The sequence below is a fragment of the Mirounga angustirostris genome, unplaced genomic scaffold (assembly GCF_029215605.1).
Source record: "Mirounga angustirostris isolate CCGP_5_RB_7025 unplaced genomic scaffold, mMirAng1.0.hap1 SCAF_10, whole genome shotgun sequence".
NCBI lineage: Eukaryota > Metazoa > Chordata > Mammalia > Carnivora > Phocidae > Mirounga > Mirounga angustirostris.
The window spans coordinates 76,553,247-76,571,621 of NW_026991718.1; the positions used below are offsets into that span (position 1 = coordinate 76,553,247).

General features: G+C 37.4%; 1 protein-coding gene across 4 annotated transcripts in view; it reads right to left on the bottom strand.

Moving 5' to 3' along the window:
• Window positions 1-18,375, bottom strand: part of TMEM131 (transmembrane protein 131) — a 241,020-nt gene that overhangs the window by 133,513 nt on the left and 89,132 nt on the right. For all 4 annotated transcript variants that reach the window (XM_064572578.1, XM_064572577.1, XM_064572580.1 and 1 more), the window contains one exon: window positions 11,742-11,782. In XM_064572578.1, coding sequence (XP_064428648.1) covers window positions 11,742-11,782 — 41 coding nt within the window. The remainder of the gene's footprint in view (window positions 1-11,741; window positions 11,783-18,375) is intronic.

The window sequence follows — 18,375 nt, forward strand, 5'->3', positions numbered from 1 at the left end:
CAGGACTACTACCTCTAATAAGAAAGGGTTTAAAATGGAAGAAATAAAGATCAAAGGTCCTATGGAAAAATATGTAGAATAAACACAAACAGACAATATCAAAGGATAAATATAAACATGGCATAAAATATGCAGAAAGATATACAACCTCACTTATAACTAGAGAAAGACAAACTAAAACTATGATGACAGAATTTCTGATCTATTAGATTGACAAAAATTAAAAAGTATAACATACTCTGTAGGAACATAGTGACTCTAATTCATTGATGAGGGGTATGCAAATTGGCGCAGCTCTTGAAAGAGAATTTGGCAACACTAACAAAACTACATATGCATTTACCTTTTGACTCACCACTCCCATGTCTAGGAATTTACCCTAACCATGTACTTTCAACAATAAACAATACAAATTACATATGCACTTATCTTTTGACTCAGAAATCCTATTTGTAGGAATCTGTTCTGCAGGTAACTTTCAAAAATATGAAAATACATATATACAAGGCTATTCTTTGAAGCACTGTTTGCAACTGCAAAATACTAGAAACAAATTGCTCATATATAATCCACATCCACATAATATGGTATGTTGCAGTCCATAAAAATAATGAGAAAGGTCTCTACAGGACATATTTTTAAGTAGATCAAATGAATAAAAAAGCCTATACTATGCTTCCTTTTGCAGAAGAGAGGTATAAAAAAACCACGTGTTTGACACTTTTGTATAGTTTTGACTTTTTGAATTCTACTGTTTAATATATTTAAAATGAGTGAGTCTTTAAAATAGAGGTAAAAAAAAATCTCAAATGGGAAAAAACAAAACAAAACCAGAAACCAAAGAGCCAAACTTTCTTTGGAATGAACATAACCACAATGCAGATGAGGGTGGAGGAAGGATGGGGTGGAGGAAGGATGGCGTGGAGAAGGATGGAGAGAAAGGTGAAGAACACAACACATGTAAATTTTGAGTAAAATATTTTGAACATATACATTCAAGCTGAACAAAATAATAAATTCTAAACACTGTACTTCCAACTAGTAGGTTTGTTTTTCATGGTGGTATGAGTTAACCAATCTTAAACAAATTTATTTGTATTCTAGTATTGAGCAATCAAGTCTATATTCTGTGGATAACTAGAGCCAGATTTCTCATTGCTGGAGAATATACAGAAACAAAAAGGGGAAGGGCAGAACACCACTGTGGTGCTATATTAAAACTGGAGTTATCAGTAACAACTCATGGTTTTTAATATACATAGATACAGAAATGTATGCACAAACATTTCTTCCTAACTCTAACAAGGTCTAGAGACAATGACACCTCATTTGCAACGATTCCCCAGCAGCAATGAGTACACACAGCATACAGATCTTAGCTTGTAAATATCCTCCACTAAAATGAAGCACAAGTGTCTGAAGAAGTGGGATGTTCCAGGGCTGTGGCAGGAATATTATGAAATAAGCCTGGAACATCTTGATGTTTCAGAAAGTAAAGAAGTGTTCAATGAATGGGGACATGTGAAAATCATACAGAATAGCCCCAAACATATGGTCAATTGATTTATAATGACAGTGCTAAGGTAATTCAATTGGAAAAAGATAGTTTTTGCAACAAATGGTGGTGAAATATCTATACAGATAAAAATGAACTTTGACCTTTACCTTACAGCTTCCTTGCATTAGAATGTCAACAACAAACAAAAAACAGAAAAAAAGATAGAATTAAAAAAAAAAATCACCAAAGCAGTAATTTCCAGGCAGACTCACCAGTGGATGCTGTAACTAGTGAGTCTGATGCCAAAGAGCATATTTACATGGTTTCAAGGTACTCCTTTGCAAGGTATTTATGAATTTACAAAGGAAAAGTGGAATAAATAGACACCTTGTGCCTCCTGATAATCAGATGAACTGAGCAGGACACAAATTTAAGTGATACTCCTGCCAAAAATGCATAATCTAAAATGAAGAATGAGAAAACCCAAACTAGGATGTTGGCCTCTCCTTTTAAAATAAATGGCCTCGGGGCACCTGGGTGGCTCAGTCGTTAAGTGGCTGCCTTCGGCTCAGGTCATAATCCCAGGGTCCTGGGATCGAGCCCCATTGGGCTCCCTGCTCAGCGGGGAGCCTGCTTCTCCCTCTCCCACTACTCCTGCTTGTGTTCCCTCTCTCGCTGTCAGATAAATAAATAAAATCTTTTTTAAAAAAAAAAAGGCCTCTACTTAAAAAAAAAAAAAAAAAAGTCAAGATCATAAAAAAGACAAATCAACTGTTCCACATTAAAGTTGAGACTAAACAGGCCTGAAAATTAAATATGACTGATACCAGCTTGAGGCTTGGACCAAAATTTCTTTTCTTTTTTAAAATAAAAATTGTCCCTAGGGGTGCCTGGGTAGCTCAGTCGGTTAAGCAGCTGCCTTTGGTTCAGGTCATGATCCCAGCGTCCTGGGACTGAGCCCCACATCGGGCTCCCTGCTCAGTGGAGAGCCTGCTTCTCCCTCTCCCTCTGCTGCTACCCCTGCTTGTGTGCGCTTTTTTTCTGTCAAATAAATAAAATCTTTAAAAAATAAAAATAAAAAAATAAAAATTGTCCCAATAATGGGACAACTGACAAATTAAAATAAAGTTTATAGATTAAATGATACTATGCGTGTCAGTGTTAATTTACTAATTTTGATACGTATTCTCTGCTTTTATAAAATTATGTCCCTCTTTATGAGAAATATACACTGAAGTTTTTAGGAGTAAATGAGCAACTATAACTGATTCTCAAAAAATTCAGAAAAATAATTACATATACATTATATGTATATATAGGACAGATAGGACAAGGGAGGGAAGAAAAAGGAAGGAGAGAAGAGGTAGAGAGGAAGATGATAAAGTAAATGCAAAATGGTAAATAAGGATGGAACATAGGTCAAGGGTATATGGGAATTCTTTGTACTATTTTTGCATTTTTTCTCTAAACTAAAATTATTATAAAACAAAAGGTAAAAAAAAGTAAATGTAATTTGAAAACTAAAGTACATTTCTTATAGCGGCATATGCTTGGATCTTTCTTTTCTAATACAACTGTTTTGAAACTGTTCACATTTATTCTAATTTTTGATATAGTTGATTTCAGTCTACCATCTTGCTATTTGTTTTCTATTTTTTCCATCTGCTTTTTATTCCTTTTGTCTTCTTTATCTGCCTTCCTTCAGATCAAGTATTCTTTTAGTATTTCACTTTATATCCATGACTGCTTTATCTGTTAGATCTCTTTGGGTTTTTCTTTTTAAATGATTTTAATATATCTTCCAGTATTTGTTTCATCTTATCACAGCCTAACTCCAAATAATATTATACCACTTTACATATATGTAAGAACTTTACAACTCAGTTTTCCCTCCTCTTGTCCTTTGTGCTATCATCATACATGTAATGTATACAAGTTACCAATTCCATAAAACATTGTAATTATTTTTGTTTTTAAAAGCGAATTATCTCAAAAAAACTTAATGAGAAAACATGTCTTTTATATTTATCCACATATTTTCACCTTTTTGGTGATCTTCATTATTGTGTCTAGAGCTGTGTTTTCATCTGTAATGGTTATATCTTCAGAATTTAAAGGAACTGCCTTAGCATTTTTTTTTTTTTAAAGATTTTATTTATTTATTTGACAGAGAGAGAGACAGCGAGAGAGGGAACACAAGCGGGGGGAGTGGGAGAGGGAGAAACAGGCTTTCCGCCGAGCAGGGAGCCCGATGCGGGGCTCGATCCCAGGACCCTGGGATCATGACCTGAGCCAAAGGCAGACGCTTAACAACTGAGCCACCCAGGTGCCCCCTGCCTTAGCATTTCTTATAGTGACACACGTTCTTAGCTTTTGTCTGGAAGTGTATTTGTGGAGGATATTTCTGCTGGATATAATAACCTGGGTTGACAGTTTATTCTTTTGATATTTTAAAGATGCCATTTTGCTGATTTTGGGTTTGCACTGTCTTTGATGAAGAACCAGCAGTCATTTTTAGCTTTTGTATCCCTACATGTAATTTATTTCTTCCTGGCTGCTTTTCAATTTGTCACTGGTTTTCAGCAACTGGAATATTATGTGACTTGGTGTGGTTTTCTTCGTGTTATTTGTGCACTGGGTTTACTGAAGTTCTTCAACACCCCTTCCCCGCCCCCAATTCCTGGAACTTAATTACACCTGTGTTAAATTGCTTGCCATTGTACCATAGGTCACCAAGGGTTTGTTTATTCTTTTTCCATTTTTTTTCTTCCTGTGCTTCAGTTTGGGTTACTTCCATCACTATGTCTTCAAATTCACTTTTTCTTTTGTAATGTCAATGTTGTTATTAATCCTACTCAGTGAAATTTTCCCTTCAGAAACTGTATTTTTCAGCTCCAGAGCTTCCATTTTGTTTTTTTTTAATGTCCATTTTTCCTTCATTATATTCATGTTTTCCTGTAAATCACTGAATATGTATAATGGATTTACTAAATTCCCTGTGTGCTACTTCCATCATCTGTCATTTCTAGATGTTTCTATTTTTTTTTTTGGTTATGGGTCCATTTATTGGTTCTCTACATGTTCAATAATCTTTAATAAAAAGACTATTTCTATTACATTATTACTATTTTAAGTTACTTTCATTTCCATATGAATTTCAGAATTAGCTAGATTGTAGGCAATTTCTACCAAAAAAAAGACTGTGGGGATTTTGATTTGGATTGCATTTAAATATATAGATCAATTTGGATTGCACTGAAATATACAGAACAATTTGGAGAGAACCTTAATTCTTCTTATCCATGAAGACAGTATTCTCTCTCCACTTATTTGGGTTTTCTTTACTTACTCTTGGTAATGTTTGGAGATTTCAGTGTACAGGTCTTGCACATCTTTAGTTAGACTTATCCCTAGGTTCACTGACTGCCAAATCTACCCAGAGTAGCCTTTCCCTAGGAAGCTGGGGCATATGAGGCCTGTCACTCAGCCACTGAGCACACTGAAAAAGCTCTCTAAGACACAGAGCTGTGTAGGAAAAGGGGACTGTTCTTTTCACCAGCTGCCCATTCTGATGCCCATACTTGGAAAGGGTGGCAGGAGGGGAGACAAACATCACCTGATTGCCATCAGCCACTCAAAATAAGCCTATACAGCATGGAGCCTATGGAAAATGAGATCTGTCAATGTTCTCTGTCTGCCACATCCAACTGGAATAGCTGTCCAATCCCAGTGAGCTGGGGGAGATGGGAACATCCACTTGTCTGCCAAGCCCACCAAAATAGTTTTTATTATGCAAGGCAGAACTATGGGGGTGATGGGTATAGTCTCTAGCTTTGAATGCTATGACCTTCCACACTGTTCTTACCATGTATACATTTTGTTGAATAAATATTTCTCAATTCATTTTAAGTCCTTTGAACAATCTCCAGATACTCTGTCTTTGCTAATTTTAATCATCCTAACAAATGCTTCTTATGGGGAGAAGTCCCCAAGCTCCTCACATCATCATTTCAGAAATCTCAATTCTGTCACACTTGTATTTAAGGTGAGAATAATGTGATGCTTTAAAAAAATAAGTGAAACAAACTGGCCTACTCAAAGGAGCTTACCAACATCTGCTTCTGTGGTTTAATGCAAAGTTAATCTTATCTTTACTTATGCTCACTTCTGGTATGTTGACTTCCTATCATTAACTTGATACAGTCTTCAAGATCTTTGCAAAGTACTTTTTTTTTTTTTTTTGCATATTTGTCACTTCATGTGCAGTTACAATCTCCAGAGCTAGAAAATAAATCAAAGTACAAACTAAAACGAAATCTTAAAAAACAGCTTAAGGACATTTCCTTTAGCTTTTTCACAAAATTTAAAAGAGGTAATTATTGAAACTGTAAATATTAGCAGATTTTATCTTCCATTAAGATATTACCAAGTTTTGGATCTAACTACAATCTTCTAGATGCTTATGGCTACTAAAGGCAACCAAAATAGTTGTACTTAATAATAAGCAAATTATACAGTCAATTAAAGAATCCCAATACCATCTTAATTTGAAAAGTAATTCCCAGCCCAATATTTTTGGCCTATTTCCCAGAGATACCAGGAAACTTAAAATTAGAAGTATCTGGTTCTTCTTATGAACATTAAGCGTATACACACACAGATACACACATATATCCTTCTCACCTAGCTGTATACACTTTTTCAGCTCTTATAACAATAACAGTAGCATTTTGTTCCCAACCCAAGAGCTCTGCACTAGCTGTTCCTCTGTCTGAAATGCTCTTCCCTAAGACTTTTACCAGCTAAGCTTAAAAACCATTTCAGAGAAACCTTCCTTAACATCCAGTCTAAAGAAGCAATGGAATCCTGTCTATTTCAGACTACTCTTTAGCTGAGTATATTTATTTAGTGGCTTACTGTCTGTTTTCCCCATTCGAACAGATGTTCCACACCAGGGCAAGAGTCTTAGACTATCTTGTCCATCCAGCACAGTAGCAGTTTTAAAATATGTGCACAGATTCTCTGATACTCCTCTCTTCAAGAGATGGAGCTTAATTCCCATAGCCTTGGGGGTGACTTTTTATGAATGGAATATGGCAGAAGTGATGGTGTGTGACTCTAAGACTCCATTACAAAAGACACTGTGGCTTCCTCCTTAGTTTCTCTTGCATCACCTGCTCTGGGGTCACCAGCTGTCGTGATGGGGCAACACTCAAAGCAGCCCTATGGACGGTTCGACATGGTGAAGGACTAGGGCCTCTTGCCAACAGCCAGCAAAAACTAAGGCTTTTTGCCAAGAGTTATATGAGTGAGCCATCCTGAAGAGGATCTAGCAGGCCCAGGCCTTCAGATGTGGGTTTATACCTGAACTGCCATCTCAGGAGGGATCCTGGGCCACAACTACTTCACTGAGGTGCTCCCAAATTCCTCACTCCCAGAAACAGGAAGATGATACATGTTTGCTGTTTGAAGCTGCTAGGTTTGGGGGTAGTTTATTACATGACCAGAGATAACAAATACAATTACTAAGTCACCAGTTCTTACAACAAAGCCCGGCCCATATGAAGATCCCAACAAATGTTTGCTGAATGACTAAGCAAATAAATTATCAAACACCCACAACTTATATTCATGTAACATTTTAAAGTTTGCAAACTAGAGCTGCCCAAATAAATCTTTTCATTTGATCCTCACCACAACCTTATATAAATGCATAACCTTATATCATATATATCAGGCAGAGAAATAATCTTCCCCAGTTTGCAAATGAAAGTCATACTCAGAGCAGTTAAGTAGTTGCTTTCAAGGCCCCACAGATGGTAAACAGAGAACTCAACTCAGGACTTTTGATTCCTAATCTTCCACACAGGGCTCCACAATCTTAGGAAAAGTCAACCATAAAAGATGACCTCATCTCACAAAATATTAAATCGGTACTGGTTATTTATTATAATATAATAATATAAAAACGCTGATGGAACACTATATGCCCATCCCCCACCATTCTACCATAGAGCCAACACATGATTTTTAAACAAAATGTTATCATGTAATTGATAACCATATTAAAACAAATAAGAAGGGGTGAGCCAGAACAGAGGAGAGGAATAGAAAAAAAGAGTATCCTGGAAAATTGTGTTTTCCCTGGTTTTACTTCCCACAATTCTGAGGTCAGGAAAGCAGCAGTTCACTCCCCTGCAGAGTGTCCTGAAAGCCCTTGGAGCCAAGCCTGTCCCAAAACTAATGCAGATGATAAGGGTAGGTGGTGAGGGGGAAGAGGGAGGAAAAGGCAGGAGAGAAAGAAATGGTAGCCAGAGGCTAGTATCTACCATTATACTACCATATAATCCACTAGCTACAGAATCATTCTATTAGCTGAACTTTTCATGATACAAATTTCCCGGGGCAGGTTAAGTTTCACTTACAGAGTGAGAGTTTTGACCCAAGAGATCATGTTCAGGAATTTTAAGAAAGGATGGGGCTGAATCTACTGGCTTACTAATAAAGCCAGGAGGCAGGCAGCATGTGATTATACAACTTGGGAGCACAAACAGTGAGAAATTGATGCAGAAACGACTAGAGAAGTTCAAAAGACAAAGCGTCCCTCCCAGCAATCTAATGCTCAGTGGACACTGGCCACGCCCCAAGGAGAGAGACTGGTAGAGGCAGCAATCTCCAGAGGTGGAGACCAGGCTCTGGAGTCAGAAGCCAGCCTTCACCTCAGCTATGACTTGGGCCTTTTGGGTCATTTTGATGATGCGAGTGAAGCGCATGCCTGTGTCTTACGTACCTTGATCCCTACAACCCTTTATAACATCCTTTTCAAGTGTGCTGCTTTCTTCCACAAAGTAGGCTGTGTTTTATCACTTTAACACCTCACTTTTACAACCTCATTAGAAGGGATGTCTTCATTGCCCTTCAAGACGCCTGAAGGCAGGGGCTATGCACCCAGTCCCAGCACTGAGCAGATACTTTCAGAAACTTCATGGAATGCTGGCTAAAAAAGAAAATCCAGGGAATACAGAAGAACTGCATACTTGCTATGCAAATAGTCAGAGTGAACACAACACAGGACTGGTAATCAGAAGATGATGAATTCTAGCTGAAACTTTGCCACTTTAACCATGAGCATATTCCTTGGTTCCAAGGGTCTCAGCTTCCTTGTGTGTCAAACACGGGGCTCAATAAGACCACCTATCAGGGTCTCCTGTACTTAGAATCCTCTGTAATCATGTAACTTTGATCTTAGTCAAATTTTGAAGCCCGTTTAAACTCAAATGCTGACGTTTTTATAGAACAGCTTGTTTTTAAACTAAAAAAAATTATAATTTCTGTTGTTCTACAACTACACATTTGATTTACAATTTCTGTTCTTACACAACTGCACACTTATATTTTCATTCACATTTTATTTTACATATGCATTTTCATTAAAGTTATTCTTAACTCAAATGAGAGCTCGGGCAGTGTTTACTTTGTGCACATATTAAAAAAACCCAGCTAAATGTGTGCAAGCTAGGTTCTGATCATGTGGTTGGTAAGTATGGAGGCTGTATCTGCTTTTTCCATGTCACACATGTTTTAAAAAGACCTATTAAGGGTGATTCACAAATATAGTCCTTTGGGTTTTTTTAGTTGATATGAGGCTCAAAATCTAAATTTAGACCTGTATATTGTTATGGAATGAACTGTATCCCCCCAAAGTCACATGTTGATGCCCTAACCCCCAATGTGATAGGCTTTGAGAGGTAATTCGGTTTAGAGAAGGTCACAAGAATGAGGCCTTCATGATAGTGTTAGTGCCTTTAAAAGAAATGACACCAAAGAGCTTGCTTCCATTCTCCCTCTTTGCCATCTGAGGATAAAAGGGAGACAGTAGCCATCTGCAAGCCAAGGACAGAGCCTTCATTGGGGAACCAATCTGCCGGCACCTTGATCTTGGACTTCCCGGCCTCCAAAACTGTGAAAAATAAATGTTGTTTAAGCCACTCAGTGTATGTGGTATTTTGTGACAGCAGCCTGAGCTAAAACATATGTTTAGTACGTAATCCAGTCTCATAGCCATAGGGTATGGATACCAATTTGAACCCAGCAGTTTACTGAATTCATGATCTTAGTCAAATTAAAAAAAAAAGAAAAAAAAAAAGGAAAGTGTGATGGATTTATTTTTATTTTTTTAAAGATTTTATTTATTCATTTGAGAGACAATGAGATAGAGAGAGAGCATGAGAGGGGGGAGGGTCAGAGGGAGAAGCAGACTCCCTGTCGAGCAGGGAGCCCGATGTGGGACTCGATCCCGGGACTCCAGGATCATGACCTGAGCCGAAGGCAGTCGCCCAACCAACTGAGCCACCCAGGCGCCCCATGTGTGATGGCTTTAAAACATATCTGCCACACTTTGCCATAGGTAGGTAGGGGTCATTCCCCTCACCCTATTCCCCATCCCCACATCTTCCCCACTCCCCCATGCCTTGACTCAAGACCAACCTAAGTGACTGGTTGAACAGCAGCAGCTGACAGAGGTAACACTACATAACTTCAGAGGGAAGGTCAAAAAAAGTGATACAGCTTCTACTGGTTCTCTTTGGGATGTTCACTCTTGAAATCCAGCTATCACGCTGTGAGGCAGCCCAAACAAGCCTTTGTGAAAAGACCACACAGAAGGGCCCACATGTAGGCATTCTAGGTGACAGCCCAGCTGAAGTTCCGGGTAACAAGCGCATCAGCATGCGAGTGAACACGCCCCCAGCTCTGGAGTCTCCCCAGCTGAGGTCCCGATCATCACAAGCTGTCTCTGCTGTGCTCTGTCTAAACTCCAGGCTTACAGAGTCTGACGGCATAATAATATGATTGCTTTATGCCAGTAAGCTGGGGTAGTTTGTTAGGCAGATGTGGATCACAGATAAGTGGGACATGAGATCAGAATATAATTATGTATTGATGTAAATTCTTCATTATACTAGGAAAATAACTTAAAGCCAAATCTTGATCATGGATGAATAACATCATCTTCATAAATGTAGCCAATATAATTTCATAGCTGATTTCCTAACTGCTGGAATAAAGCAACAAGGAAGAAGCATAAGATAACAGGTGTGCTTTTCTTCCCACTAGCTTAGCTCTAGAGCAGTCAGAGTTCTAGGGTTCTCAGATGGTCTAGCCAAGGTGGCATCAGGCTAGACGTGTAGTGTTCTGGAAATAATCCACCCCAGTGTAAAAAATATTTGGGAAGGGTGGCATTATGCTTTATAATACAAGAGCAGAGAAGTCTACATCTTACTGTTGGCAGGGGGTGTGTCTTTTGGGTAGGGTTCATGGGTAAAGCAGGTCTCAACAGAGCATATAAAATTAGGCAGACAGAAAAATGGGGAAGTAAGGCCATGTTACAGCAGATCCAAAAGAGTGAAAAGAGCAAAACCAGTGAATACTGAAGGAATTTCATTATTGTATTTATGAATTAAGTTTTAAGTTCTTTTTTAAGATATTAAGTTTTAATTGTCTTCATCTGAATATGCGCTACTTCTCTCTCAAAATAAAGTTCTTTGCTTGATGCAATCTGCGTTTCAATAGCCTGAGGACATTCAAGGATATCTAATTCATAGCTCTCATTCTCCTTTAAATACCAGCTGCAGACCCTCACTGGGTAGGGAAAGGTTATCAGGATAGTAACTTTCTTTTATATTGTCTACCTTTATATGTGAGAAGCTACCAAAAGACCAAAGAATTTGGATGTGAGGAAGACATCTTCAAATTCACATGCTTGTACATATTTTCATAATACCTGAGGGTAAAACAACTCCCTTGTTTGTTATCACAGAGAAGCTGTGTTCAAAAGGGGTCTCTTTCAGTCACAAGACTGGGTTTCACTGCTCTGAATTCCTCCCCCAGGGGCCTGCAGACAGACACCTTGTAGTAACTGAGAGCAGGAACAGTTAGTCCATAAAAGGCAGCAATAACCACGAAAAGTTACTGGGGAGTTACAAAGCTGATCCTCCCCGGACATGATGGGGAGAAAGGCTACACAATACATCACATGCAAATTCAGATCCAACCTGGTTTTCCATACTTGAAATGCATGATATAATGTGATTTATAATTTGCTTTTCCCTCTTCACCAAAAAAGTTGTTTCAAGGGAAGGACAGCATTGCTGGAATCCCCCAAAAGGAACTGAAATTATGTTAGTATCTTATTAAATACATAAAATTTTATATGCTATAAAAAATATATATATTCCTTCCTTACCTTTTCTGTTGATACGAACTGAGTCCAAGTGTTGTCTCAGTCTGTGAAAGGAAGAAAACAATGAAAATACTGAAAACAAACCTTTCTACTAGAGACATACAGAACATCCAAAATATACTGCAGTTTCAACTTTGATCTTATACTCACTTAGATTTTCAGGTTAAACCCAATCCTTAAATCATAGGAAATGTTTTGTCACGTTATGTAATTCAAATGAGAGAATAATTTGGGATTAAATTTTAAACACACATGAAAAGAATACAAAGGAATGTGATTGATTTTTAAAAGGTTGTCAAACCAATACATCCTGTGAGAAGAGTCCTCTACAATCACTTCGTGAGGCTAGTTGTGCCTCTCACTGCTCACTGCTTACCAACTGTGTGGCAGGTGCTGGTGTATAACGGTGCCTGTCACCAGGGAACTCAAGGTTGTGGGGGCAGAGCAAGAGGGAGACAGCCTTTTAAAACTAAAGAAATACAGGGGCACCTGGGTGGCTCAGTCGGTTAAGCATCTGCCTTCAGCTCAGGTCATGATCCCGGGGTCCTGGGATCGAGCCCCGCATCGAGCCCCGCACTGGGCTCCCTGCTCAGCGGGGAGCCTGCTTCTCCCTCTCCCCCTCCCCCTGTGCTCTCTCTTTCTCTCAAATAAATAAAATCTTAAAAAAAACCCCACCTAAATAAATATGAAAGAACTATGAAAATGTTGGAAAGGTGCTGTGAAAGAGAATAAATAGGTGATGTGCTTCAATATGTCAGGAGGGAAGGCCTGTGTGAAGAGATCACATCGACGTGGAATGTGATCAAGTGTAAAAAAGCTGTGTGTGGAAACAGGGCTATGTGGTGGTGGAAAAAACAACATGCACACAGGTCTGACTTCAGGAAAGAGCCTGGATATTCAAGAAACAGGTCTATTTGGATGGAGCTCAGAGGGATGGCGGAAGAAAAGTAGAAAATGAGGTTGGAGTGCTGGGCGGGGCTAGACTATGCTGTGTCCTGGTAAGAAGCCCTGGTAAATTTGGAATGTGCTCTACTCTAAATGCAATACAAGGTGTCTGAAGGAGTAAGAGAGACAGAGACAGACATGGTCTGATTTAATTTTAAAGACACTATTCTGGTAGCAGTGTAGAGAGGATGGATGAGAGGAGAACAAGACAGAAAGCAAGAAATTGGTTACAACTGAGGAAGATAAGTTCTTAACAATATGTGAGAAAATGCCAAAACTCTAAGGAATACCATCAGTGAACTTATCCCAAAGGTTAGCTTCTGTGTGGTAATTAGAAAAAGCAGTAGAGTTGTGGCATTATTTTTCCCATTAATATATTATTTTGCAATGGTATTTTGGAGACTGTATATGGAAGAAATATGGCAGATGTGGGAAAAATGTCCTTATTGTTTGAAAGTGAAAACTTGGGTGAAGGTGAAGTGTGAGGATGTCTGTAATTTTCTTTAAAATGTTTTAGCAATATGGCTTGCATGTGTGTGGAAGTATGTGTGTGTATAAAGCAAATATGACAAAATGTTAATCTATCTCTGTGGTAGGTAAATGGGTATTCATTCTCAACTCTTCTTATTTTCTGTGCTTAAAAATACGTTTAACTTTTCATTATGAAGAAACTTTTTAAAGAATTTATTTGAGAGAGAGAGCAAGAGAGAGAGAACGCACAAACAGGTGGGAGGGGCAAAGGGAGAGGGAGAAGCAGGCTCCTGGCTGAGCAGGGAGCCGGACACAGGGCTCAATCCCAGGACCCTGAGATCATGACCTGAGCTGAAGGCAGATGCTTAACCAACTGAGCTCCCCAGGAGCTCCCCAAATCTTTTATTATGGGAGAAAACGTTTGCAAATTATATATCTGATAAAGGGTTAATATACAAATATATAAAGAACCACTATAATTCAACCTTGCTATTGATAAACAGCAAATAAACAAACCTGATTAAAAAATGGGTGGGGGGCAGCCTGGGCAGCTTAGTCGGTTAAATGCCTCTTGGTTTCGGCTCAGGTCATGATCTCAGTGTCCTGATATCAAGACCTACGTTGTGCTCTGCTCAGTGTGGCGTCTGCCAGAGATTCTCTCTCCCTCTCTTTCTGCCCTTCCCCTGCTCGCATGCTTGTTCTCTCTCTAAAATAAATAAATAAATCTTTAAAAAAAAGGGGGGGGTGGACGCCTTGATAGGCATTTCTCCAAAGAATATTCAAATGGCCAATGGGCCCATGAAAAAGGTGTTCAACATCACTAATTATTAGGGAAATGCAAAGCAAAACTACAGTGACAAACCACCTCACTCCCATCAGGATAGCTACTATCAAAAAACCAGAAAATAACAAGTTCTGATAAGGTTGTGGAGAAACTGCTATCCTTCTGCACTGTGAATGGGAATGTAAAATGTGGTGCTGTGGTGGAAAATGGTTTGGTGGTTCCTCAAAGAATTAAACATAGAATTACCACATGATCCAGCAATTCCACTTCTGGGCATATACCCAAAAGAACTGAAAGCAGGAAGCAGGGACTCAAATACGTGGACATCCATGTTCATAGCAGCATGGTCCACAATAAAGTGTGGAAGTAATACAAGTGTCTACCAATGGATAAATGGACAAACAAAATGGTTTATATGTACAAAAGAGCATTATTTGGCCTTAAAAAAAGGAAGAAAATTCTGACATATGCTATAACGTGGATGAACCTCGAAAACGAAGTCTATACTAAGTGAAATAAACTGGTCACAAAAGGACAAATACTACACGATCCTATTTATATGAAGTACTTAGAATAGGACGAAGAATGGTGGTTGTCAAGGGTTAAGGTGAAGGGAATGAGGAGTTGCTGTTTAACGAGTAAAGAGCAGTTTCAGTTTGGGATAATGAAAAAGTTCTGGAGCTGGATGGTAGTGATGCAAAAACAAATACGAATGTATTCAGTGTCACTGAACTATATACAATTAAAATGGCTAAAACTGTAATTTTTATGTTACATGTATTTTACTACAATTTTTAAAAAAGCTATAGTAGTAAAGACAGTGTGGTACTGGCATAAAGATAGACAAATAGATCAAGAGAACTAGAGAAAGTCCAAAAATGGACTTGTACGGTCATCTGATTTTCAATAAAGGCATCAGTGCAGTTCAGTGGAGAACCTTGTATCTTTTCAGCAAATGGTGCTAGAACTACAGGACAAACTTATGTAAGGGAAAAATGAGCCTTTATCCTTATGTCACACCATGTACTCAAATTACTTCTATACATATCATAGTTTTAGCATAAAAACTAAAATTATACAGCTTCAACAAGAAAACTTAGGAGATTATCTTCGTAATCTTGGAAACAGAGATTTCATGAACAGGACAAAAGCCACTAACTGTAAAAGAAAAAACTGACAGACTGGACTTCATAAAAAATTTTAAAATATGCTCACCAAAAGACATTGTTATGAAAATGAAAAGGCAAACTGTATACTGAGATAAAACTATTTGCAAATAACATATTTGATGAAAGACTTGTATACTGAACATATAACTTGTGACCTATGAATTTAAAAACCACACCATTTTTTAAAAAAAGCAATTATAAAAATGTCAGCTAAGCACACAAAAAGATGCTCAGTGTGTTATTAAGGAAAAGCAAATTTAAACTATAATGATATATACACTCCTATTATAATGTCCAAAACTGAAAATACACCAAGAGTTGGAGAGAATGTGGAACAACTAGAACCTCCATACATTGTTGGTGGGAACGTAAAATAGAACCACCACTCTAGAAAAAGCTTGGCAATTCTTTACAAAGTTAAACATACCCCTATCATATGATGATACCACTCCACTCCTAGATACTTGCCCAAGAGAAACACAAGAAAAACACGTGCACATGAATGGTTATAGCAGCTTTATGTTTATAGCAGGTCAATACTGGACAACCCAATTTTCTGTTAAAGGTGAATGGATAAATGAATTGTGGTGTATCTACACAATAGAATACTACTCAATAAAAAACAATAAAGCCTGGGAACCTTTCTTTTTTCTTTTAACATTTCTTTATCATTTTACAATAATATTATTTTTAGAAGAGCAGAAAATAACATTTGAGCAGAAAAAAGAATAAACTGATGATATAGATGAATCTCAAAATAATTATGCTGAGACAGACATCCCCCCCTCCACCAAAGTACATTCTGTGTGAATGCATTTATATAAAATGGTTTACAATTTCAACTGATAGTGACAGCAGATCAGTGATTACAATTGCCTAGAAATGGCGAGTGAAGGTGGAGGGATTACCAAGGGTCACAAGTAAACTTTTGGGCGTGATGGATATGTTATCTTGATTGCAGTGATGGTTTCACAAGTGTATAAATATTTAAACTCTTCAAACTGTACACTTTAAACATGTACAGTTTATTGTGTGTCACTCATACTTCAATAAAGAACGTAACCTAAGAATTCTAGAACATGCAAAACTCTGGTTCTCATGTGAAGTTGACAGAAAGGGAACTCAGAAAGTTTATCACCCATGTACACTTTCTTAAGGGGAAAAAATTCTTCATGAAAACAATCTGGCCAACAAGATTACTCATGAAGAATTGCAAATGAGGAAGCGGTCTTGTGAAAGATAGGCAGATGGTCACGGCACAGAAACTGTGGAAATACGATCTGAAAAGCAGAAAGTAAATGTTGTTTTTAAAGTGTAAGCCACAAAATAGAAAAATCATTTAATCATAATAAACAAGAATAAAAATCTCAGCACATGCCAACAAAAACCCTTAAGTATTGAAATAGAAAGATCACAATAGACACCATCTTGTTTTTGAAGTAATTTGAGAAATAAAGGTTTAAACATATTTTAAATGTACATCTGAAAATTAAGCTCCTAAATCAAGAGAAAACAAAAGAGAAAAGATAAAAATTAGATGGAATAAATACATATAGAGTATGATTAAATGAGATAAACTCATCTATTTTAAAAAGACTGTTAGAAAACCAAAGCCCAACTATAAACTGTAAATACCTAATACAAAATGATGCAGAAATGTTGACAAACAATGGGCAAAAACAGACAGGGTAAACGTCCCTACCCCCAAAAAGGGAAGAGAAAAAGCACACAGATAAGGGTTTACAACATTAATAATCTTATAATGAAAAGATTTGTGAGTCTGTGGGTTTTAATTTGTATTTTCTGGGCGGATAATATGGTTGAGCAGTTTTCAAATGTCCTTTTTGCCATCTGTACATCCTTTTCAGTGAAATGTCTGGTCATGTCCTTTGCTGATTCCTTACTGGATTTTATTACTGAGTTTTGAGAGTTCTTGATAAATTCTAAAAACTAGGTCCTTTGTCAGATATATGGTTTGCAAATATTTTCTCTTAGTCTATATTCTGGCTTTTTATCTTCTTCACATGGTCTTTGGCAGAACAAGCTTTTAATTTACAAATTTCTCTTTTATGGATTCTACTTCTGGTATCCAGTCTTTGGTGTCAAGAACTCTGCCTAGGCCTATATCCTGAAGCTTTTCTCCAATGTGTTTTTCTAAAAGTTTACAGTTTTATGTATTTTTTGTATAGTTGTAGATTTAAGTCTACAATCATTTATGAGCTAATTTTTGTATAACGTATGAGAGCTGTCTGTATATTTTAATACTATTTTAATATCTTTCAGTGTTCTTTGTTCCTAGTTTTTAAGGCTATTTTTGAGCCAGCTATTTAATTTTTTTTGGTACCATTTATTTTTATAAGAGGGTACGAAATGGTAATGTGAAGAGAAACAGAGTCAAAAATGGGCATGAGATGGAGAGCAGATAGCTCTGAGAAGACTCAGAATTTGAAGTAAAAACCAAAACCAAAACCAAAGAACCTGTGTTCAAACACCAGCTCTGCTCGCACTAGCCAAGTAACTTTGGGAAATAAGTGAGGAGGCTTTCTGTCAACTGTGAAGAGTTGTACAGATGTTAGCCTCTGATGAGGGCCTTCTAGTGTCCCACATACCTCCCTCCAACAACAGGCAATTAACTTGACATGAGGAGAAATAGCTGCTCTGGGCATAAAATTAATTGTTATATTGTAAAACTGACTATGCAGAATGAGAATCAAAGCTATATCTGCAGAAAAATCATGGAAAAGAAATAAATCAAAGCATTAACTTGTATTACATTTAGGTATTGGGATACAAGAATAACTCCCAAGTCCCCATTCTAGAGCACACTGGTTCAGAACTTAAGCTTTAGAGTCCAAAAGCTTGGTTTTGAATTCTAGCTTTACCACTTACTAGTCACTTATTGGGTTAAGTTACTTAAGCTCTCTATTCTTTAATCTCTCTCCCGAACAATGATCATATAATTAATAACTATCTCATGTATTTGAGAATTTAAAAGAGGGCCTGGCACTTGGCAATATCCAGTAAATAAACTACTTATAGTTATTTATTATTTTTCCAAATTTTCCATATTTTTTACAAGCATATATTTCTTTTGTAATAGAATCACTTTTTAAAAAAAGATGAGTACTTTTATAATTCTGTGTATGTCAAAATCACAGCTCCCTTTCCCTTCATCTTAAGAAAATAGTAAGGCCATTCCCAAGAAAATTTTGAACAGTGGTTGATAATCTACAGTCCATAAGCCAAGTCCAGCCTGCCACCAAATTTT